At 46.5% G+C, this 23,950-nt stretch overlaps 1 protein-coding gene across 4 annotated transcripts in view; it reads right to left on the reverse strand.

The window, feature by feature from the left end:
- The window catches only part of elmo1 (engulfment and cell motility 1 (ced-12 homolog, C. elegans)), a 132,190-nt gene that overhangs the window by 69,791 nt on the left and 38,449 nt on the right, over positions 1–23,950 (reverse strand). For 3 of the 4 annotated variants that reach the window (XM_056298191.1, XM_056298188.1, XM_056298189.1), the window contains exons 2-13: positions 21,600–21,754; positions 15,588–15,628; positions 15,198–15,270; positions 15,026–15,076; positions 14,667–14,836; positions 8,048–8,083; positions 6,038–6,137; positions 5,135–5,286; positions 4,806–4,884; positions 2,985–3,035; positions 2,041–2,163; positions 1–124 (exon numbers count right to left, since the gene is read on the reverse strand). The exon at positions 1–124 is cut by the window's left edge and continues 5 nt beyond it. In XM_056298191.1, the coding sequence (XP_056154166.1) occupies positions 1–124; positions 2,041–2,163; positions 2,985–3,035; positions 4,806–4,884; positions 5,135–5,286; positions 6,038–6,137; positions 8,048–8,083; positions 14,667–14,836; positions 15,026–15,076; positions 15,198–15,270; positions 15,588–15,628; positions 21,600–21,677 (1,078 nt within the window). In that variant the 5' untranslated portion in view covers positions 21,678–21,754. Of the gene's footprint in view, positions 125–2,040; positions 2,164–2,984; positions 3,036–4,805; positions 4,885–4,998; positions 5,086–5,134; positions 5,287–6,037; positions 6,138–8,047; positions 8,084–14,666; positions 14,837–15,025; positions 15,077–15,197; positions 15,271–15,587; positions 15,629–21,599; positions 21,755–23,950 lie in introns of those variants that run through there. The other variant, XM_056298192.1, reaches the window with a different exon arrangement.

A 23,950-nucleotide genomic window follows, 5' to 3' on the forward strand; every position in this document is an offset into this window, starting at 1 on the left:
AGCCAAGTTTCTTGTAGTCACGGGTATACATGGACTTGCGCTTCTCGATGCTGCCACTGTTGTTGGAATCACACTCGATGTCGAAGGCAATCCTCCGCAGCTCAAAGATGATGTCCCTCTGAGCCTGCACAATGACAGTCAGGGGTTATTAAAAGACACTGCCCCCCCCCCCACCCCCACCATCCAGGGAACCACAATTCATCCATAAACTAGTTCATAATTTAATACCGCTTCCACCTCGTCTCGGGCCGCGGTGCTGCAGACCATCTGGCACACAGCCAGTTTCTCCACCGTTTGAGAAGGTCCCCCGCCTCACAGCCGGGTCAGACCTGCCAGATCTGCCCACAAGCTGCAACATGGAGGATTAATGGCCACCTCCTCTAAACACAATATTTCTTATTTAAAAAGTTTTTGCCGTCCGGGTAGTGTAGCGGTCTATCCCATGGCCTACCAACACAGGGATCGCTGGTTTGAATCCCCGTGTCACCTCCAGCTTGGTCGCGTGAGAGAAGCCGGATGTGGGTATGTTTCCTGGTCACTGCACTACCACCTCCTCTGGTCGGTCGGGGCACACCTGCTCGGGGGGGGGGGTAGAGTGATCCTCCCACGTGCTACATCCCCCTGGTGAAACTCCTCACTGTCAGGTGAAAAGGAGCGGCTGGTGGCTCCACATGTATCGGAGGAGGCAAGTGGTAGTCTGCAGCCCTCCCCAGATCGACAGAGGGGGTGGAGCAGCGACCAGGACGGCTCGGAAGAGTGGGGTATTTGGTCAAGTACAATTGGGGAGAAAAAGAGTGGAAAAAAGCAAAAACAACAGCAACCAAAAAAAAAACTTTTTTTGACTTACTGTTCATAAACGGTTAATGTTATATTAATATCTCAAGAGGGAAAAAACAATAGCTGGAACATCTCTGGCGGTGAAATAGTTTTGCCGATCTCTTGCAGCGATGCTGGGAGTAAATGTCAGTTTCTTTTTTTAGGTGTATGAGACACGCTTGATGTTTTTCTTTTCTTTTTTTTTAATGTCTGAATCTCTTCGGATAGCTCCGCAAATGAATAGAGAGAAACCTAACCATGGCACGCCGCGACCAGCCGCAGCACAACAGCAGACAGGAGGCACTTCATCTTGTCATCTTATTATCCACCCGACTGCCCCAGTCTGAGGAGGACGCAGATGTGCACAGTGGCAGATGTTCACCGTGACATCGGAACAAGTGCCCCTCGGTGTGGGGCTTTTAACCCGGTTCTGACTCGCTGCAAAATCACCCGACTGCCGTTTTTTCTTCTTTACATCCACATGTCCATCTACCCAGCTACTCATCCCTAAAGGGTAGTTCTGCTTTTTTTGCAACATGGTTCTTATTTCCCTAGTTTTTGCCATCGTGCATATCGGCTACGACGTCGTCTCACTCAAGAGATTTATTTTAGAGTTTTTCGACACGGGACCACCACTGGAAATAGCTCTACAATGACATCGTTCAGTCAAATTCAAGTTAAAAGTTGTTACCCAATACGTTCAATATTATCAACAAAGGTCAATCCGTAGTGTCAGTCGCATTGCTGAACTACTTCCTGGTTCAGCTTGCAGAAATGACCAGGCTATACTTACTGTAAGTAGTAGTACTTATGTAATATTTGGCAAATACAACTGAAAAGTCACGGATAATGGGAAATCATGTACAGTCTAACTGAGGCTGTATTTCTGTTGTTGCTGTATTCAAAAGGACAGGTTTAAGACTCGAGTTCAGTTGCCCAAGTGCACGCCATTGTAAAGCTGTGCCCTGTGGTGGTCCCGTGTCCAAAATCTCCAAAATGAAGGCTGTGATTAAATTATATCATAATGGATATGCACAATGGCAAAAAGTATGAAAATAAAACCCAAGTTGTAGAAATAAACCCCCCACATTTTCTTTTAAAGCCATACACCCATCTTATCCCCTCAGAGGTTTGATCATCCATCTACTTTGCAACCCATCTGCATAACTACCTGTCAGTCCACCCACCCACCCGATCCTTGCCACCACCTCCCACAATGGCTACCTGATCCTGGGGGTCCATCTTGGTCATCATGCGGTCCTCCAGCAGGTTAAAGGTGAGGACCTGCAGCACGTACAGCTGATGGGCCATCTCATCATTGATGGGCGTGGTGCTCCGGATCACATTCTGAGATGGAGGAAGAGAGGGAGGAAGGGGGGAGGGGTTGGAGGTGAAAAGGGGGTCGAAAGTTTATAAGAAATGGGATGAAGCAGGTGAGTGCAAAGGGGGAGGAGGAGAGGGGAAGAGGGAGGGAAGGGGTACCAAGCAGGATGGAGCAAGGCGGAGACACAGATTTTGAAGGTGAACAGAAGTCGGGGGGTTAGGAGAGAGCAGGGCCGAGCAAAAAGGATTACAAATAAACGGGTGGGTGAGGGGAATGGAAAAAGAGAAATGAGACAGAAAACAAGGGAGAGAGGGAGAGGGATGAAAAGGAACAGGTGTGAGAGTGAGTACAGTCAGTGGAAAACAGCCAGAGAGGCAAGATAGATGTGGAAGTCACAAAACCGTGGCAGGTGTCAGTTTCCAGTCTGGTAATATACTGTTGCGGAGCCATAAAACCCAGCAGGGACAGTTAAGTTGAGTGAGTGAGTGAGTGAGTGAGTCAGTGAGTGAGTGGGTGGGTGGGTGAGTGAGTGGGTGGGAGAGTGAGTGAGTGGGTGGGGGAGTAAAGAGAGAGAGAGAGAGTGGGTGGGTGAGTGAGTGAGTGGATGAGTAGAGAGAGAGAGTGGGTGAGTGAGTGAGAGTAGAGAGAGTGGGTGAGTGAGTGAGTGAGTGAGTGAGTGAGTGAGTGTGTGTGTGTGTGAGAGAGTGAGTGAGTGAGTGAGTGAGTGAGTGAGTGAGTGAGTGAGTGGGTGTGTGTGTGTGTGTGTGTGTGTGAGAGAGAGAGAGAGAGAGAGAGAGAAAGAGAGAGAGAGAGAGAGAGCTATGGCAAGTTGAGGTTGACTTACAGTGAGGATGATGGAGCGCAGCTGTTTCTGTGCAAGAATATGGGCCATCTCCTGCAAACAGATGAGGGGGAAAAGGAGTGGGAGGATGAAAGAGAGAGAGCGAAAGAGAGAGAGGGCAGAAGAAAGGGGAAGAGAAAGTAAAGCAAATGAGTTGCAATAAATTGAACAAAAGCAACAAACCAAGTTTTTTTTTTTTACAAGGATGCCCATATTGAAAGGACAGATGGCACATGGGTAAGTTGGGGGGGCGAGCAAAATCAACATTTGCCACTGCAGCACCATAAAGAGCCCGGTGACAAACCGTTAAAAGCCAGCAGCCTGCAGATCATACCAAAATGGAACTTAATTAAAAAGTGACATTCCATCAATACACTAACTAATCTCTACAGTGCATACTACAAAGGGTGCTAATCAAGGGTGCACTTACTGTCAGGGGACAATTAAGGATGTCCACATTGTGCTCATCAAACTACCATATCGTGTGCAGTGAGGAGACAAAGTCAAAAACAGAGAGAGAGAGAGAGAGAGAGTGAGTGAGTGAGTGAATGTGGAAAAGAGAGGAAGCGCTTGGGAGGAGGGTGGGTTGAAAAAAAAGAGAGACATTTTCTGTCAATGGTGCAACTTGTGGAGAGAGGGGAGGCAACGGAGTCAGCAAGATGGAGAGACGAGGGGATCATAATGACAGCTTTGCTGGCGAGTCGTTTCCTTACCGCATTTTATCCCTCTATCCCTATCTACACACGCAGACACACACACTCACTCACACACATACACACTAAAAAAACCCATTATATTCCCATTAGCCCCTAGCCGGTTTTAAAATGGATCATCTGTGAGCTATCTGTACTGAAAAGCAGTTGGCATGATGAACAGGTGTGGTCCCATAACTTAACATTATAAAAGTGCCCCTCTGCAGAAACGTAACGTGCAGCCATCAATTTAAATTACCCTACATGTTGACACCTGAGGTAATAGGGGCTTCGCTCACTTATCACATTGAAGTAACGCAAAGGTCCTTACAGCTGCCATGAACCAATCAGCTAAATGTGTTTTTATTCTGCAACGGTGACTGCAGTGTTAAGGTTAAACGTGATTTTGTGGAGAAGAAAAAAAAAAGTCAGGGGACTTCGCACATGGCGGCGCTGTAAAGATTATTCCTGCATACGGTGACTACAAATTAGTATGCTGCATGGGGGAGAGATGTGGGTTAGCATCATTCATTATTAATGTCAACTCACACCACTGGACTCTATAGTGCTGATACAAGGAATCATGTGATTAGCTGGCAACATAGCACGACATGGGCAGAGATCAAGAAAGAGACAGAGAGCGCAAGAGGCAAACAGAGAGAGGGATGAGAGCGCGAGAGAGAAAGAGAGAGAGAGAGAGAGAGAGAGAGAGAGAGAGAGAGAGAGAGAGAGAGATGAGTGAGAAGTACATGCATGGCTGAGCAAAAATGCCATCTAAACAGGGTGGCCATGGAGGGAGATTAGGAGGAAGTGAGGGATGGGGACTGGCGGGGAATTCATCGCTAAGGGCCAGTATCCCTACTTCGCTTCTACATTGTACTAGAAAACATCGCTATGCCAAGGAATACAAACTGTATTCTAACTGACGAAAATACCCACAATGAGGACACAACAACAGTAGTTAGGTGACCTAAAATGGGTTACAAAAAAAAACAACTCCATCTTTAAGTGTGAATGTGTTGCCATAATGGTAATGCGTGCATAATGACCTGGCATATGAATAGACAATGTAAACTCTGAAATGATGTATCAGCACCAAGCATCTGCAAGTATATTCATTATCTGGCCTTACCTGTCTCTTCTCTTCAGGGGCTTTGAGGAAGAGAGCATTGATGACTGCAATAGTATAGGTCTGAATATCTTGGTCAGTCCTGGTAATGGAAAATACCACAAAAAACAGCAACACAAGTTTAAATTCAATATCACTCTCCCACGAGGTTTAAAATGGACTTTCTACATAACAGAAACTGATGACCTCAAAATACCTTCTACACAGCTGAAGCTATGAGTTAGTGTATGTCCTTGTGCGAGTGTGTAAGGTCAGTTTAATATTCATGTTGTGGTCACGGTGAGTGTCAGCGCAGATGTCTGTGATGCACCCTCTGGTCTTATACTGCTCACCCCTGGAGGTGCGGGATGAGCTGCCCAATCGTGATCTCTTGTGCCACCTTCTGGTAGAGGTCTTGACTGTTGAGCACCATGGACTCCAGGATGGCCAGGGACCTCTGCAGCACCGCCGCATCCATGGCCGACTTGTTCACGTAACTGGCAATCTGCACGGAGGCCAGGCGGGGTGGTTGGGGGGGGGGGGGGGGGAGTCCAAAAATCTTGTCACCACAGTAATTTTGGGTTACAATATGGTCTTAATTTGTTGAAATCTTTTGGTACCCTACATTAGGATGCCTCAGTCACAATATTCTAACGTGTAAGCTTTTACTTTAACCTAATCATCATGTAATAAACTATTCAAAGCAACAAAAAAAGCAAAAACAATGGGTTGCTGCAACAATAATTCTCAAAAAATGCATAGGAGTAAATACATATAAGTTATGAGTTACATATTGGACAAATCTAGCATGCAATTTTTCCATTTTATCATAGTGGATTTCATGAACCACATGCCAGGCTATGCTCTGAGATATTACTGAGATTTCCACAACTGTGTCAGTGACACTGTGACACGAGAGGGCCGTTCTGGTCTTAAGACTTAATCACTGATCCTAACATGAATGTTCTCTAGGGTTTAACATGGATGCACAGATTGCAAGATGGTTATTCTGTGCAGGTTTTTTTGTGTGATTTATAAAAACACCCATGGGATGGCTCAGTGACCTCTGAATACACCACTTGACTTCTTACTCAAAGCAAAAGACAGGGGCAGGTGTGTGCTGAAACTGACCACAGAAGCATATTAAAACTACTCGTGACAGCAACAGCACAGCTTTCACTGTTTTGTATTGTTTGCATGAGAAGCTTCATAAATAAGAGTCTGTTATAGACCAGACTCTATGAAGTAAGGCCGACCTTCTTGATGAAGGCCACAGAGAAAGTGTCCCAGGAGACGATGCCATGATCCATCAGCTCCACAAAGGCCGTCAGAGTGAAGGACAGCAGGTCACCGAAGCTACAGGACAAAACATACACGCACACACACACACACACCATAGGAAACCATCGTCTGGCTGATTTCTGTTAGAACTATAAAGCTGCACAGCAGAGCTGGCTTGGAACAGATAGAGGAATGAGCAGGGAGAGAGAATGAGAAGAGGAGGAGATGAAGAAGAAGAAGAAAGAAGAATGAGCAGGGAGAGAGAATGAGAGGAGGAGGAGATGAAGAAGAAGAAGAATGAGCAGGGAGAGAGAATGAGAGGAGAAGAAGAAGGGAGAGAGAATGAGAGAAGAAAAAAGAAAAAGAAGAGGAGGAGGACAGAGGCTTGGTGTCACAACCACCGTGTTTGCAGAGGAAAAGGACAAAGAAAGGTAAGAGAGAGAGAGAGAAAGATGTGGGAGAGTCGAAGAGATGCGCTGTGGGATGCAGACAGCCCTATCCTTCAGAGACAGCAGGGGGCGTCAGAGAGCCAGCAGGCAGCAGCGTGGCGCATTAGCAGGATCAGAGCTAGGTTGCATGACAGAGCTCGGTCATGCAATTACACAGACATTAGGGAAAGAAAAATGATGAGCCTGTAAGAGACACAGCACAGCAAAGCCACGTCCACATACAACACTTGTGGTACACTGCAGGTTATCTACTTTTACTTTTATCAGAGTTTATATTTGTTAGGGATGATTAAGTCTGACGGGGGCTTGCTCATCCAATCTGGAAGATTACACCTTTAAACACCTCTGCCAAATGAGCCCTTAACTTCCCACCATCTTTTCACTCGATAAATTGTACGACACTGACCTCAGCAATACATTCTGACACTATAAAGATGTACGCCTCTGAAACCTACTGGCAATGTCGTCAACACTAGTTTACTTAATCATCAATTACGTGTCAGTATGGCAGTTAAGCTGTAATCAAGCTCATGTGCAAATGTTTGAACCCTGACAGAACTATAGTCAAAAAAATGCAAAACAATTTAGAATTTAAAAAATTTTAGTGCAGTGGCACTAAATTATAATAATAATAATATCATCATCATCACCATCAGCAACAGCAGTGAGAACTGCTTGACGTTCTTGTTGATGCTTATGTATTCAACACATTACAATGAAAATTTTATAAGAGAGAAGAGACAAGTCGAAGGGTTTTTAGTAGAGTCAGTGGATCAGCAGGGAGCTAATGGTTAATGATGTTGAATGGTTAGTGGTGATTAGTCAACAGTGACACCATTCGTTATCCATTTAGCAATCCTTAAATGAAGGTTGTGAAAGCTTTTACGGATGGCAAAGGGCAATAATGATGATAATGATGTAACTAAAACTACACGGGACAAACTCTACAAATTTGGTTTTGGGAGGCTGATTAGAGATAATCAAACATCAGACCTTGTGACATACGTTACACCATCTATGGTGATGAAGACTAATGCATTATAAATGAGGAGGAATATGTGAGATGACAAGCGGGGAATGTTAAAACAGGATGAATAACTGACACACAGGAGGGCTCATGTAACTGTTAAAGCCACAGAAAATCCCCTCACCCTGGACACTAATGTAAAGAACATTTAATTTCTGCAAAAAAAAAAAGGCAGACGCACTCAAGACAATGATATAAAGTAGTGAGAACTGCAGAAAATGCTTTTCCTGGATCTTCACAAATAACATAATTAGCAGAGATTGAGAAGAAAAGTGTCAACGTTGCCCAAAACCATGATTAAAAAGAAAAAGAGAGCCCATTGTGCATTACATGATACAATACAGAGAGACTGACTTCAAAATGGAAGCACATGATCGGGTGATACGGTTATATATATTTTCCCATAAGCCATCGGGGCTAGTCTTAATCATGCAGACTCGGCCAGCAGGTTAGGAAGAGCACAGAGCCAATGAGGGTTACCCGACTGGGGCGAGAGGGGCGGGGCTTACCAGGGCTTCATAATCTTCTGTAGTTTCTGATAGCGCCTGCAAAGATTTGAGAAACTTGGGCGTCAAGGTGGGAAGCAAAGTGAAAGAACCGTTCAGTCTTAGCCAATGCAGAGCTGGGAACGAGAGACTTCACATTACGGCCACGTGAAACGTTTGACCATCCATGAAAATGATACTGAAAGGCATCCGGACAAGAACTCTGCATTTCATACTTTCACACATCAAATACAAGCGTTTCATATAACAACTGTCAAAAATTAACCATACGAACATTTGACTAAATAATATTGTAGTGAATTCAGGGGGCAGCCAGGAACCGCCGCAGCCGGGACACGAACCTGAGTCCGGGTTCATGTCCCAGCTGCCCCCTGAATTCACTACAATATACACTCACCGGCCACTTTATTAGGCACACCTGTCCAACTGCTCGTTAACGCAAATTTCTAATCAGCCAATCACATGGCAGCAACTCAATGCATTTAGGCATGTAGACATGGTCAAGACAATCTGCTGCAGTTCAAACCGAGCATCAGAATGGGGAAGAAAGGTGATTTAAGTGACTTTGAACGTGGCATGGTTGTTGGTGCCAGACGGGCTGGTCTGAGTATTTCAGAAACTGCTGATCTACTGGGATTTTCACGCACAACCATCTCTAGGGTTTACAGAGAATGGCCCGAAAAAGAGAAAATATCCAGTGAGCGGCAGTTCTGTAGGCGAAAATGCCTTGTTGATGCCAGAGGTCAGAGGAGAATGGCCAGACTGGTTCGAGCTGATAGAAAGGCAACAGTAACTCAAATAACCACTCATTACAACCGAGGTATGCAGAAGAGCATCTCTGAACGCACAACACGTCGAACCTTGAGGCAGATGGGCTACAGCAGCAGAAGACCACACCGGGTGCCACTCCTGTCAGCTAAGAACAAGAAACTGAGGCTACAATTCGCACAGGCTCACCAAAATTGGACAATAGAAGATCGGAAAAACGTTGCCTGGTCTGATGAGTCTCGATTTCTGCCGCGACATTCGGATGGTAGGGTCAGAATTTGGCGTCAACAACATGAAAGCATGGATCCATCCTGCCTTGTATCAACGGTTCAGGCTGGTGGTGGTGGTGTAATGGTGTGGGGGATATTTTCTTGGCACACTTTGGGCCCCTTAGTACCAATTGAGCATCGTGTCAACGCCACAGCCTACCTGAGTATTGTTGCTGACCATGTCCATCCCTTTATGACCACAGTGTTCCCATCTTCTGATGGCTACTTCCAGCAGGATAACGCGCCATGTCATAAAGCTCGAATCATCTCAGACTGGTTTCTTGAACATGACAATGAGTTCGCTGTACTCAAATGGCCTCCACAGCCACCACATCTCAATCCAATAGAGCACCTTTGGGATGTGGTGGACCGGGAGAGTCGCATCATGGATGTGCAGCCGACAAATCTGCAGCAACTGCGTGATGCTATCATGTCAATATGGACCAAACTCTCTGAGGAATGTTCCCAGTACCTTGTTGAATCTATGCCACGAAGGATTAAGGCAGTTCTGAAGGCAAAAGGGGGTCCAACCCGGTACTAGCAGTGTACCTAATAAAGTGGCCAGTGAGTGTATATTACCATTTCCTCCAATGGAAAAGTACTTACAAGATGCAATGCAAAAGAAAAGAAGTCAGTTGTAGCGGGTAGGCCTGTATGTTAATGTAAATGGACATATGAACAAAATACAGCTTCCCAGAGACACTGAAAGCATGCCAAGCAGAATAGGTGAACAAAGCAGCTTGCTGCTTCCATCAACCAACCTTAGCAGTTTGCACACAGTCAACTTTGCTTGCAATGGTTTCAGTACACAAGAGAGAAAACAACAACCCTAAACCACTTTCATTAAAACAGGGCAAGATTACTTGAGCTGAAAATGACTTCAATATGTTGTGACAGAATTAAAGACATATTTTGGGACATTAAATGACCAATATACTACTAGTTGAGGTTGCACTGTACATTCTGAGCGTCCTTCAGAATCATTTCCCATAACAGTTTAATGATCAGCTGTTGGATCCAGATTTTAGACAATAGATGGCAGCATCTCGCTTTAGCCTGTGGAGCACACTTCAGCATCAGCGGCCCATTGACTCGCATAACAGAGTCGACATGATTACACAACAAGGTCCAGACTTGTGTACTAACAACCTTACTCTGATCTCTACACAGCCAGATCTCAGCCTCTTCAATAACCACACAATCCCAATTCTATTGGCTGGAATGCTGATGAGTGTGTGTGTGTGTGTGTGTGTGTGTGTGTGTGTGTGTGTGTGTGTGTGTGTGTGTGTGTGTGTGTGTATGTCTATGTCTATATATATATATATATGTGTGTGTGTGTGTGTGTGTGTGTGTGTATATGTATATATATATATATATATATATAAATACACACACACCAGCTTTTTCCTATCCTAATGGGGACCAAATATCCCCATTAGGATAGGAAACAGGGACGAAAAACCTGAAACCATCTACCTTGTGGGGACATTTTATGGGTCCCCATGAGGAAAAGGGTCTGTTTTAGGGTTAGGGTTAGAATCAGGATTAAGTTAAGTTTAGGGTAAGGGTTAAGGTTAAGAATGTAGTTATGATGGTTAAGGTTCAGGTTAAGGGCTAGGGAATGAATGTATTCAATGAGGGGTCCCCAAAAGTATAGGGTGACATGGTGTGTGTGTGTGTGTGTGTGTGTGTGTACACCAGGTTTTTCTATCCTAATGGGGACCAAATGTCCCCATTAGGATAGAAAAACCTGAAACCACCTACCTTATGGGGACATTTCACGGGTCTCCATGAGGAAAAGGGTCTATTTCAGGGTTAAAACTTGGGTTTAGGGTTAAGGTTAGAATCAGGATTGGGTTAAGGTTGGGATAAGGGTTAAGGTTAGGCATGTAGTTATGATGGTTAAGATTAGGGTTAAGGGCTAGGGAATGAATGAGGGGTCCCCACAAGTATAGGTGGACATGGTGTGTGTGTGTGTGTGTGTTGGTACCTCTTATGTCTGCAAACAACCACACACTACATCTGTACTATACACACTCAAACTCTCAAGCATTCTCCTAATGATATGGAGGCAATTATAATAAAACAAGTTTAATGGAAGTGCCAAGAGGAGTCAACATGAGTGCCAGTGTGATCGCTCCTCGCAGTGAGATTATACAGGGTAAAATATTTGCTAATTGGAACATTATATGCAAAGGGAGGTTCCAATGATTTTTCTGTCAGACAGTTGTACTGAATGTAATGCTAGAGGGGCCTGCGGTCCGATACCCAGAATTAGGAGGTAATTTAGTGGTTTCTGCTGAAGAGGAGACATTAAATATCTGACCGAAATTTGAAACTGTTCTCTTCCAAACAGCAGGGGAAAAAAAAGTCGGTCCTTGGATTGAAAGCACAGAGAAAAACCACTCAATTTAAGAAATTATTACTCAAATTTAAGAATTTAAAGGGACAGTTTGCCCCAAAATCAACAATAGATGTTTCTCCTCTTACATGAAGGGCTATGTAGTGCTATAGACCTTGTCGTGTCCAGTTTCGTGTAGGAACTATTTTCTTAGGCCTAACTACACCTACAGGAAACTGTTCACAACGAGGTGTGTGGATTATCTTGAGTAACCGGGTCATGATTTCTGGAAAGAGATGTTGCTGTTGAGTTTGTCAAATTTATTTTTTGGGGGGGCTTTGAGCGACACAAGCAGAGTGCCATCCAGATCCATTGTATTGGAGAGATGGCAGACGTCTCTATGGCCGATATCTCCAAAACTCAGCAACTCACACCAAAACCACCTGGATGGATAAACAGCACCACAGGTTAGAGGGAAAACATGTACGTTTGAGTTTGGGTGAACTGTCCCTTTAACACAACAGAATCCTGTAAGAGATCCTTTGGGGTTCTCATTGCTGTGGTCAAAAGAAGGCTTGTCTTACAAAAAGCAGCAGAGGTGAGCAGCGCTCAAGTCCGGACACAGTGAGAGAGAGAGAGGATTTACGTCGCATATCAAAGTGCAGGAGTTCTCGGTGTGTATAACCATTTCTGACTGTGGCGCACAAAATGCACTGTTGGCTTCCGGTGTGGGAAGACGTTTTGCAGCAGCTTCACCCAGTACCGACTATGCGGTTTCTTTGTCCATGTCTACATCTAGTTTGTGTCATCGTGTGAAGATTTTTTTTTTATCTTCGATTTTTTTGTTGTTTCATTTAATGGCTGGGAGAGCTTGGTCCGCTGTGTCCTGTGGCCCCAGGGACCACGGCCCTGCTCGGAGCCGCGCCCGAGAGGAAACACTGAGGTGGTCTGGCGGCAGCCTCGCCTAGCATCGACTGTGCAGTGTTATTGTCTGTGTCTGTGTTTATGTCGGGGGGAGGTGTGTCGAAGACGTCTGGCTGGGAGAGCTAGCATTGGATTGGCTGAGGGAGCCTGGTCTGCTGCGTCCGGTGGGCCCAAGGACCACGGCCCTACCTGGGGCTGCACCTGAAGAGGAAGCACCGAGGGCAATCTGACAGGACACAGGAAGCGGGGCAGGCTAAGCTAACTGCTAGCCCATGCAGACCGGCAGTTCCGACAGTCCTCCTGGCCGGCGTTCGTTCTCTGGACAGTGGAAGTTTTGGACTGCGTTGCACTGGGTGGACTGTGTTGTTAACTGTTTGTGTTTTTTTTTTTCGTTCTCTCTGTTTTTGTATGTTTTTGGTGGTGTCATTTTTGGAAATTTTGGATATGTGTTTTTTTCTTTTGTGTTGCACTGCTGTGGGCTGGGTGAAATGAAATTTCATTCTTCTGTGTACACAAGTACATGATAGAAATGACAATACATTCTTGCTGATTCCTGATTTGACCTCATATTGGTGTTGGCTCACAGCACAAGTGTGCAAGTAACTAATACTTCAGTCCATCCTCTCTGCCCCAGACGAAGGGGTCAGTAATAAGGACGGCATCAGCCAGAAAAAGAGGGTGTCCCTGATGACTGGCTGCTACTGCCCTTTCTGCCAGTGTGAGAATCTGTGTTAGCACATGCATAGTATGTGTTTGTGTAAGTGTGAGAGTGTAAGTGTTGGTGTGTTATGTGTCTCTTTGTTCACGCTCCTGCTGTATTTGTCCTTTGGGTTTTGACTCTGGCTGGCGCCTTGTGCTCGGAGCATGATTTTGGCTCTGTTCTCCGGGTTTTCACTCTCACACACACACACGCACGCACACACACCAACATACACATACAAGCACATATACCCCTGGCACCATGCTTGAGAAATTCCACCTCAGCAAAATCCATCTGGCCTCCCTATAACCTTCGGCTGAGATGGTCTCCAAGGCAAGCCCCCCCCCCCCCCCACACACACACACATCTTTTGAGTAGAAAGCCAGTGTGAAGTCTTGCTCCCAGCTGAGCGCTACAGCACTATCACGGTCAGTGAAAAAAGACATACAGGGGCTTTTGGGGCCATGCAGACGAGCCTTTTCCATTTCAGCACCAACAAACCCTCCTTGTCTAGTCCATAGCTAGCATCGATATGGTCTGCAAATTTATGCAATGAGCTGTGATTTGTAAGTAAGCCAAAGGCTGGTCGTTTATTGGCCGTTCAATTTGGATCTTGCTCAGCTAGAATGCACAGTGCAACACCAAATGGTTCGAATAGACTCTCACCGACTTCAGATCGAAGAGGTTTGATGACTTACAGTCCATCCTGTGTTGTAAGAGACTGCAGAGGAGCTCTATAACCTTCCTTAAAACCTGACCTTGATACCTTAACCTCACAAGACATGAATGACCATGATGGCTGGGTATGTTTGTGTGTGTTGGTATGCTGCTTGGGTCAGGCTGAATGTCCATGTGACTTGATTTTCAAGCTTACACTAAAAAACTATGAGGAGATGGTTTGTTGTTCACAGTTCATCAATGGAAAATCATTTGCTCAAGGCCAATTTTGGCTCAGGTTCAGGTTTCGACCCATCCATACATTATCCAAGCCGCTTATCCCAATCGGGGTCGCGGGGATGCTGGAGCCTATCCCAGCAGTCATTGGGCGGCAGGCGGGGGGACACCCTGGACAGGCCGCCAGTCCATCACAGGGCTGACACACACACACACACACACACACACACACCTAGGGACAATTTAGTTCGGCCGATTCACCTGATCTACATGTCTTTGGACTGTGGGAGGAAACCGGAGCACCCGGAGGAAACCCACGCAGACACAGGGAGAACATGCAAACTCCACACAGAGGACGCCCTGGGACGACCCCCAAGGTTGGACTACTCAGGTGTTCGAACCCAGGACCTTCTTGCTGTGAGGCGACCACGCTAACCACTGCACCCATCGTGCCACCCAGGTTCAGGGTTGAATTGTATTTTCTTAATGTGGGCGGGTCTTAAATTCCACGCTCAAACCGCCACTTCCACACAAACACAACAGGAAGTGCTGAAGACCAGGGAACTAAAAGGGAAGAGATTCATCTTTCTGCTACGACCTCACTGCTTCTGTCCATTTCATCAGGGAGAGAGAGAACACCAGAGGAAGAGGAGGATGGTGGGGGCCGGCAGAAGACGAGAACGGCTACGGAGAAAGAGACGAGAGAGAGGCAGGCGTCCGACTTACTCAGTTCCACTCTCCACCATCTGCGTGAGCAGGGAGATGCCGTCCAGGTTGATGAACTCCTGGGCGAAGGTGATGTCCCTGGAGGAGTTGGCCAGGTCCTTCAGAGCCTCCAGCTTGGCGTCCATACTGGATGACTGGATGCGCTCGTGGAGCTGGGCTGCTGTCTGGGACTGCGGGTAGAGTCGAGGACGGGAGAGAGAGAGAGAGCGTCAAAAAGACAACGAGAGGCGAACGCATTCAAAATAACATACCTGCAAAATGCCCTGTAAGCGGCAAAAGTTGTTTTTTTTTTGTTCCAAACTTTTATGCACAAGTTTCAGGATTTCATGAGGTGTAAAAAAAAAATTCTGACAACTTACAGGAGAGGCAGTCAAGCGAAGAATTGAACCATTTTTAATGTCATTTCGATTCTGTGGGGAGCAGATGAGGAAAAGGAGCTCTCAGTAAGCTCCAAAGGTATATAATCTTACTTTGGGACATTTTTGCATAATTATCATATGGCTGAAGTAAAAAAAAAAAAGATAATCAAACCTTTTCCGTGATGTATAAATTTGTGGCGTCGGCGATCTGCAGAGCAAAGTTTTCATGGTTCCCCAAGGACCACCTAAAAGCAATTGGATGATGGAAGAAAAAAAAATACATTGCATACTTTGAATTCAAAGAGCCGCACATCTTTTGTGAATAGAGTACAGTTAACCGAATGCAGACAGACACAGAGAGAGAGAGAGAGAGAGAGAGAGAGAGAGAGAGAGAGAGAGAGAGAGAGAGAGAAAAGAAGGGGAGATGGAGAGAGAAACTGAGAGAGACAGCCTCTGAAGCAGTTTTACTCATATCCAAAGACGAACATGAGCACGGGGGACTCAGTCAGTTTCTCTCTGCGTCTCTCTCTCTTTCAACCATTGAGAGAAATTGTGGTCTTACCCTTCGCACACTTCTTTTATGATGGCTGAGAGAGGCTTTTTCTGTGGGGGGAGACAAAACTGCATTGAGTTCACATCCCGAATCGTGGTTCCTAAAACAACATCCAACTTAACAGTGGGCTGCAATTATTTGACGTTGCAGCAGACGAGATGGGGGTGGGGGGTGGGGGGGCTGGTCCTCTGGAGTCTGTACATGTCCGACTTAGTATGAGGGCTCACATGGGATCAGTAACCATCCCCGCCCACCCATTTCATTTGTTATCGTCTGAGATGCCAGACCATTTCTGGCAGTGCTACTCGGTAAGACTCGACATTTATTACCGGTGCAGGACGTAATTTTCTTTTTTTTTTTGGAGTTTACCCCCTTTTTCCTCCCAATTGTACTTGGCCAATTACCCAACTCTTCTGAACCATCCCGGTCTCTGCTCCACCCCCTCTGCCGATCCGGGGAGGGCTGCAGACTACTACATGCCTCCTCCGATACATGTGGAGTCACCAGCCGCTTCTTTTCACCTGACAGTGGGGAGTTTCGCCAGGGGGACGTAGCGCGTGGGAGGATCACGCTATCCCCCCCCGCCCCCCCCCCCCCCCCCCGAACAGGTGCCCCGACGGACGAGAGGAGGCGCTAGCACAGTGACCAGGACACATACCCACACCCAGTTTCCCACCCGCAGACACGGCCAATTGTGTCTATAGGGACACCCGACCAAGCCAGAACAACATATGGATTCGACCTGGCGATCCCCGTGTTGGTAGGCAACAGAATAGACCGCTATGCTACCCAGACACCATCATCCTCTTGAAATGCAATTGCTGAGAAGCACACACCTTAACACACACAGTAAACATCTGCATACTGAACACCATGGAGAGAGAGAGAGAGAGAGAGAGAGAGAGAGAGAGAGAGAGAGAGAGAGAGAGAGAGAGAGAGAGAGAGGAGAGAGAGAGAGAGAGAGAGAGAGAGAGAAATGGCAGGGGAGGACAGCAGGACAGGCAGACAGGGAGACGACGGGAGTGATGGGACACAATAAAAGAGGGAGGTTTAAAATGAACAAAGGCAAGACGAGAGGATAAAAGAGCCAAAACAAAGCAGGAGGCAGGAAAGGGAGGGAAAAGATGCATACTAAGCAGAGAAAGAGGGTGAAAAAAGAGGGTAGGTTGGGGGGGGTGGGGTCCGAGTATGTTGGTTCACAACAGTGAGAGAGAGAGGGAGAGCGAGCGAGGGGGAGAGAGAGAGAGCAAGCGAGAGAGAGAGAGAGAGAGAGAGGTTTTTGCACAGATAAAGAGAAAGGAGTGGAAAAGGGAGAGGGAGGGAAATAATGCAAAGTTCAGCAAATAGAGTTGGATATGTGTTTGCATGTTGTGTGTGTATGTGGGGGGGGCAGTTATAACTCTACTCTCCCTCCACTGCAGCAGCAGCAGTCTTTGGGCTCTCTGGGAGGGTATGTTGCTAGGCTATAGTGGTGACACACACATGCATGTACACACACACACACACACACACACACACACACAAACACACACACCAAACACACACACCAAACATAAAGCAATACTAAACATCCATACATGCCAACAAGAAACACAGCTGTCACTTGGGTGCAGCAGAAACAAAGGAGAAGCCGTGGTGTATTTCCTGTAGCCTTTCCACTGGGTGGAGCATCCACAGTTCCTCCTCATCCCAATCTCTCTCCTCTCATCCTCTCCTCTGCCGGGCTCGCGTTGCACTCCTCTCCTTCCCTACCCCTGAGGTCTAAAGACACATTGCTCTTTCCCGAGCCTTTCATCATCCCTCCCAGTCACCGCCCCCCCACACCTCCTGTCCTCCTCTATCACCTCTCTTCTCCTCGCTTGTCCCATTCTTATTTCTCCTCTACCTGATGTCTTCCTCTCCTCTTCCTCTTTTCTCCTCTCCTCTTACACTGCAGTACAGGGAAATATAGGCGGACGGGGTGGTGGTGGTGGGGGGGGGGGGCAATAACCTTTAAGTATGTACATTAACCTTACTGTATCCAGCGCAGTAGAAGATAAAGGGTCACATTCAGTGATAAATCTTTAAACCCATTTTCTTTTTTATTTGGGAGCTCCCCCAGTTCTCGGAGGGGAGCAAAAAAAAAGAAGCCATTCAGTTGGTGGGCAAACTAACTAGAACTGACTGTTGGCTGTTGGCTGACTGACTAAACCTGACTGCCTGGCAAAAGCATCGCTGCAAACACTTGGGCCGACATTTTATGTTACACTACGATGCATTTGGTGCCACTAGTCACTACCCATTTACTGTTACTGTTATTGATATGCAGCCATTATGTGCGCAAGGCAATTTACTCTTACATGGGGTTGCTCCGACAGACTGAACTACAGCGTTCAGCTACAGCACCTGTGTGTGGCGCCGCTCCACTCTGCAGCCCACACTGATGGGCATTAAAATGAGCAAATATGAGAAATGAATAAAAACTTTGGGGGGGGGGGCATGGTGGCGCAGTGGTTAGCGTGGTCGCCTCACAGCAAGAAGGGTCCTGGGTTCGAACCCCGGGGTAGGCTGACCTCGGGGGTCGTCCCGGGTCGTCCTCTGTGTGGAGTTTGCGTGTTCTCCCCGTGTCTGCGTGGGTTTCCTCTCACAGTCCAAAGACATGTAGGTCAGGTGAATCGGCCATACTAAATTGTTCCTAGGTGTGAATGTGTGTGTGTGTGTGTCGGCCCTGTGTGATGGTCTGTCTCCCCGCCTGCCGCCCAGTAACGGCTGGAATAGGCTCCAGCATCCCCGTGATCCTGAGAGCTGGATAAGCGGTTTGGATAATGGATGCATGGATGAACTCTCATATGGGGTTTCTCCGATGCCGCTGCTAGTCTGTACAGACTGAACTACAATGGTCAGCTACAGCACTGGCACCTGTGTGGCGCCGCCCTGCTCTGCAGTGCCGCCCTGCAGCACTGCTCTGCAGCCCACACTGACGAGCACCAAAACGAGCAAACTGAGAAATGAATAAAAACTTAGAATAGAAAAGAATACACTTTGCCATTTGTGCATATATACAAATGAATTGACTCTGCATTTAACCCATCCTAGCTGTGTAGCTAGGAGCAGCGGGCAGCCGCCATGCAGCACCCGGGAGACCAACTCCAGTTTTCCTTTCCATTGCCTTGCTCAGGGGCACAGACAGGAGTATTAACCCTAACATGCATGTCTTTTCTGATGGTGGGAGGAAACCCATGCAGACACGGGGAGGACATGCAAACTCCACACAGAAAGGACCTGGGACAGCCTGCGGTTCTAACCCAGGACCTTCTTGCTGTGAGGCAACAGCACTAACCACTGGGGCACCGTGCCATACCACCGCTTAAGCCCATCCCGGAATTAATGAGTCAGTTTTGCAGCCCGACATAAACAAGTCTGGACAGTCACAAAGGGTTTGGGTTACCTGCCACGCTGAAGTTCATGGACACAAACAGCAACTATCTGTGATTTTAACTGTTTCTAGCAGGACTATTTTGCTGTAAAAGTGATCCGGTTACGGGAAGCGGTGTGGTAAAGTGCCATAATGCCGAAGGGAGCAAAGTGTCCAAGGCCCATGTATCTATCTGATCCGAATTTTCCTCTGGATACCTCTGATGCCATGGCAGCAGGGCTTTAGGGTAAATAAATAATGCAGTTCAGTTCAGTCAAGCTCGGCTGTCACTGAACAGCCCATGACAAGAGAATAAAACTACCCATCGGAAGTATTTTACTAAGGAGTCACTGCATTTCCTGTGCAGGAGTCATACCGGATTTTGAAAAACAAAAGGGTGTGTGCGTGTATGTGGTATTTCCAAATATATATAAATACTAGAGGAAAAACAAAGCAAGACCAGAACAGCAAAGAACATCTTTGGCTGACAAGTGTCCTTCTTGGTTTGACTCACACAGTGTTTGGTACTTGAACGGAAAGTCTCGTGCTCGGCGCCTAAAAAAACTTTTTGGCTTCCGTCAGCTCATTCCATTATTCACTCGTCTCTTCCTCTTCTCTCGCTTCCTCCCCCGACATCACGATTCCTCTCCCCCCCCCACCTTTTTCTTCACCAAATTCTCTGCCAATCACGTTGCCGACAAACACCGGTGATGACACACTCGATTCCACTGTAGGATTCATCCCCCAGCGCTCACAAACAAATGTTGGACTTCGGCGCCATGGGGCCACGAAAGATGTTTTCAGAGGTACAGAGCAATCACAGTGTGATCTGTACAGGGACACACACACACACACACACACACACACACACACACACACACACACACAAACACACAGACAGCCGCTCTGAAACAGATGTCCAGACACACCTGAGAGCAAACAGACGCACATTCACACACAGAAAAACTGCAGCACACACACTCTCTCTTCTCTCTCTCTGGGTCTCTAGACAGTGTGAGCAGCTGAAGTCCGCTCTGCAGTACATGACTCAGACAAGTATATGCTGCTGCAGGGATTATGGTACACTGGAGCGAGAGAGAGACAGAGAGAGAGAGAGAGCAGGAGGGGATGGAGAAGAATGGCGTTGATGGCAGAGGAGGAGAGCAATGTGCTGAGACAAAGAGGAGGATGGGGGAGAACAATTTTCACAGTCATAATAAAAGAACGGGAGGGGAACTAAAGCGATAGACGAGCGAGAGAGAAGAACAGGGGGACTGCCATGTAGGAGGAAGAGGAGGAGGTGGTAGGTAGGTAGATAAAGGGAGGAAGCCGAGGGATGGTGACGATGACAGGGACAGATAAGAGTATCAGAGCGGAAACGAAGTGAGAAAGCGGAGGGGGGGGGGAAGAGCGTAAAAGAACGAAAGCTCAGAGAGAAAAGAGTTTCAGAATCTGGGCAGAAAGAGCGAAGCCTACTTTACTGGGAGGTCGATAAAAAAGTGTTCACAACAAGCGGCACACCTCTCAGGGATGGCCGAGGATGTGTTACAGCCTGCACTGGTAATAAACAAACAGCACATTAATAGAAACACATGTAATCACAAGTTCAATGGTCAGCGAATCAGCGTAGCAAACATCCCTCCTGTTTCCACGGTGACACACAGATGTACGATCAGCAGCCCTTAAATGTGAGTCATTGCCAGAACATTAGAACAGGGCCCGGCTGCGCCTGCTAGTCATGCACAAGTCCTTCCCAGGTCCTTACCAGGATTTTATCAGGTCCTTACCAAGTCCTTACCAGGTCCTTTGTTGTAACGTATTTACCAAGTCAGACAGAATTTACACCACAGGGTGGACCACTCCTAACAGTTATCACTAAAAACGTAGTTGTGACTACATTCTTACACACACCTGCTAGGTGTTGTAGCCGTTGGAGTTAGCCAACAGAGAACGCTAATGTCTTATCAATACAGCAGCAATAAAACCAATAAACCCTTAACTGAAACCACAGCAAACACAACAGCAGCCGGCATAGACCAGTTGGAAAACAATAGGCTGCACCCCCCCCCCCCCCAATTCATATTATGATGATAATAATGGTGATGATTCCCTTGCTTTATATGATAATGTAAGGCAGGTGTTCAGTTCCATATTTACATGTGCGAACAGTTTTTGATTGGCTGGCTGCTGCGATGTTTACCTAGTAACCGATTTACACATGACCGAAGCTTTACTAGCCACGACTTTCCTTAAGTTTGAATGGTGCAACTAGTAAATCACTGGTTTACAACCAATGAGCGATCAGTACATAGAGTTGTGTTGAAAAACAGCATGTGGTTTATTCAATGTTAAATATTTGCGGGGCGATATTTCCCAGAGGTGACGTTTGTTGTGAGCGCAAGCTTTCCCGTAGTAGAAACATATGGGTGTAAATAATGTGAGATCGACTCAAATTAGATTAACTTTGGCAGAACCGTGTACCATGGAGCAGCTACAAGATCATGAAACGGGAGAAGATTTAAACTAGTTTCTAAGTAGGGCATCTAACCTACTCAGTGACAGCCATCATTTTTTAGAAATTCCTCCGTAGCGGCAAAAACGGGGTTTTTAATTATTTTTACCCCTACCTGGTCTATCTCCATGAGCTTGGGGAAGGCTCCCGGCCACTCGATGGCCACCTTGACGATATCTGCCGGGGGCGGCATGGCTGCCGGCTGTGGGGGTCGTTCGGGGGAGGCGCTTGCTCACACCGCTCTCAGTTCTGCTGGAGGGTCATCAAAGCCTGCAGGGAAAGAGAGAACAGCAAGATGGGCGGGTAGGAGAGACAGAAGGAGATGGTAGAGGGAAGACAAGCGGAAAGATCGTTGGAACCAATGGAGAGAGAGAAAGAGGAAAAGGTGGTGGGATGAAGACAAAGAAATGGGGCACATTACTACATTAATCAAATATTGAGACTAGCTGTTCCAGCTGATTGTGAACAGGTATTCACCCACCCCAGAGACATTATACACAGGTAAAGTGGAAAGGTTTACAGCACTGAAAAATTCATTACATATCCAAACACAGTCGAATGATAATGTCACATTTTCATTACGAGCTACTGCACCTCTTACTCCTTCACGTTTGAACATTCATCATTTCCGAGGTAAATGGTTGATAAAATAATGGCCGCAGTGTTGTTCTGCCTCACAGCTGGAACACACTCCAGCAACCCGCTGCCCTGCAGTACATTTCCTAACATCCAACCACCCCCAGAGCCAGGCAACCCTGCAGTAAATGAAGTGAGGATTGTCTATCCTTTCTTGTGCCGCGAGACCAGTTTTAATTAAGCGGCCTTTCCTCTTTTGCCATTCACTGATACAAAATTAGAGAACGCGAGTTGCCACTGCAGTTTTACTGGTCATGAAATCAAAACAGACGAGGAACAAAACAGTAAAGTATGACAACGTAAGTGTAACCAGGGGCCATTACATCAACTTGGGAGGGCCAAAATAGAAAAGGAGTCCTTTAAAAACAAATGCCATGTTTACACCATACCTGTCGACTCTCCCGTTTTTCCCCCGGGATCCGCCCGTATTTTACCCTTCTCACCTGCTGACCCCCCCCCCGTTTAAATGTTTTGTTTTGTTTTGTTTTCTGTAAATCTCCCGTTGGGGGTTAACCTTTCTAAAAAATAAAAAGGTTAGCGCTAACATCGACGGTAGGCATAACCGCCGGGCCTGTTTGATTTGTTTGCTACATTCCCCTCCGGTACAGCAGGTGGCAGTATGTAGACCATCGAGTGACAATACAATGAAGCGGCATCCGAAGAAAAAAAGATTGAGGCTGAGACAGTCAACACTTTTGACTGCTGAAACGCAACGGATGATTTTCGCACGTAGAAAGTAATTACTCGATCAATTTAACAACGGAATTTTGCTTTATTGAATCAGGAGCACACTACACCTTATTTGTCCCCAAACATGCAGACAACTATATATTGTTCCCAAAAAAAAGAAAAAAAGTGGGATACACTGTTGTAACTTGGTTAGTTTCTTGCCCGGTGCGGGATTCGAAACGAAATGTACTACACCACAAGGCGACATCGCTAACCGCTCGGCTAAAGGATCAGACCCGTTAGCTAGGGACTAACGTGTCTTATAATAGATTACAGTATAAGCGGTTAGTCCCTAGCTAACGGGTCTGACCCTTTAGCCAAGCGGTTAGTGATGTCGTCTTGTGGTGCAGTACACCCGCAACGAATCCCGCACCGGGCAAGAAACTGACCGGTTACAGTAGTTTACACTGGTAGCAACTGGCTATTGTTAGCAAATAACTGCTAAATGAAAAGAAGACCGCACAACGTGCTAATAAGAGACTTGAGAAACGAAGCTACACAAAAGGCAGCGAGTAAACAACTTTTCTCCAATTCTGGCAAGACGAACATAATCAAAACCCGGAGAGACGCATTCTTATACTAACTAGTTCGGGCGAGTGCTTTCTTCCCGAATCTGAGCCAACCACGCCATGCAGCTGCAAAAAAAAAGAAAAGGAAAGAAAAGAGGCAAGACGGGGCTCACACTCTCCGAGTTACAAGACATCAGTGTGAGGTTACTCTCTGAGAAGATGAAAGAGAACTCTGATGCTCCGTAGCTTTGATTAAGGGGGGGGGAACCCACTGACAGCACTGACGCCTTGAAGGAAAACTCCGAATCTTTCGGTAAAGATACAGGAAGAACGACCGGGATTTCACTCCTACCTAAAACGACCACGGCTTTTAAACTCTTTATTCTGTCAAGATAGACACCCAGTTGAGACGTTAATGCGTTGCATATGTTAGTATGTCTGTTAGGAAACAACTGACACCAAAAACTAACATTTTAACAACTCTAATACTATTTTTAAACAGTTTAAACTTCAGAGAGACATGGTCGAACTTGAAATTGCAAAATTGAAAAGGTGAAAATATTACCTGAAAAACCAAACGGAAAACACATAT

The sequence above is a fragment of the Lampris incognitus genome, chromosome 18, assembly GCF_029633865.1.
Source record: "Lampris incognitus isolate fLamInc1 chromosome 18, fLamInc1.hap2, whole genome shotgun sequence".
NCBI lineage: Eukaryota > Metazoa > Chordata > Actinopteri > Lampriformes > Lampridae > Lampris > Lampris incognitus.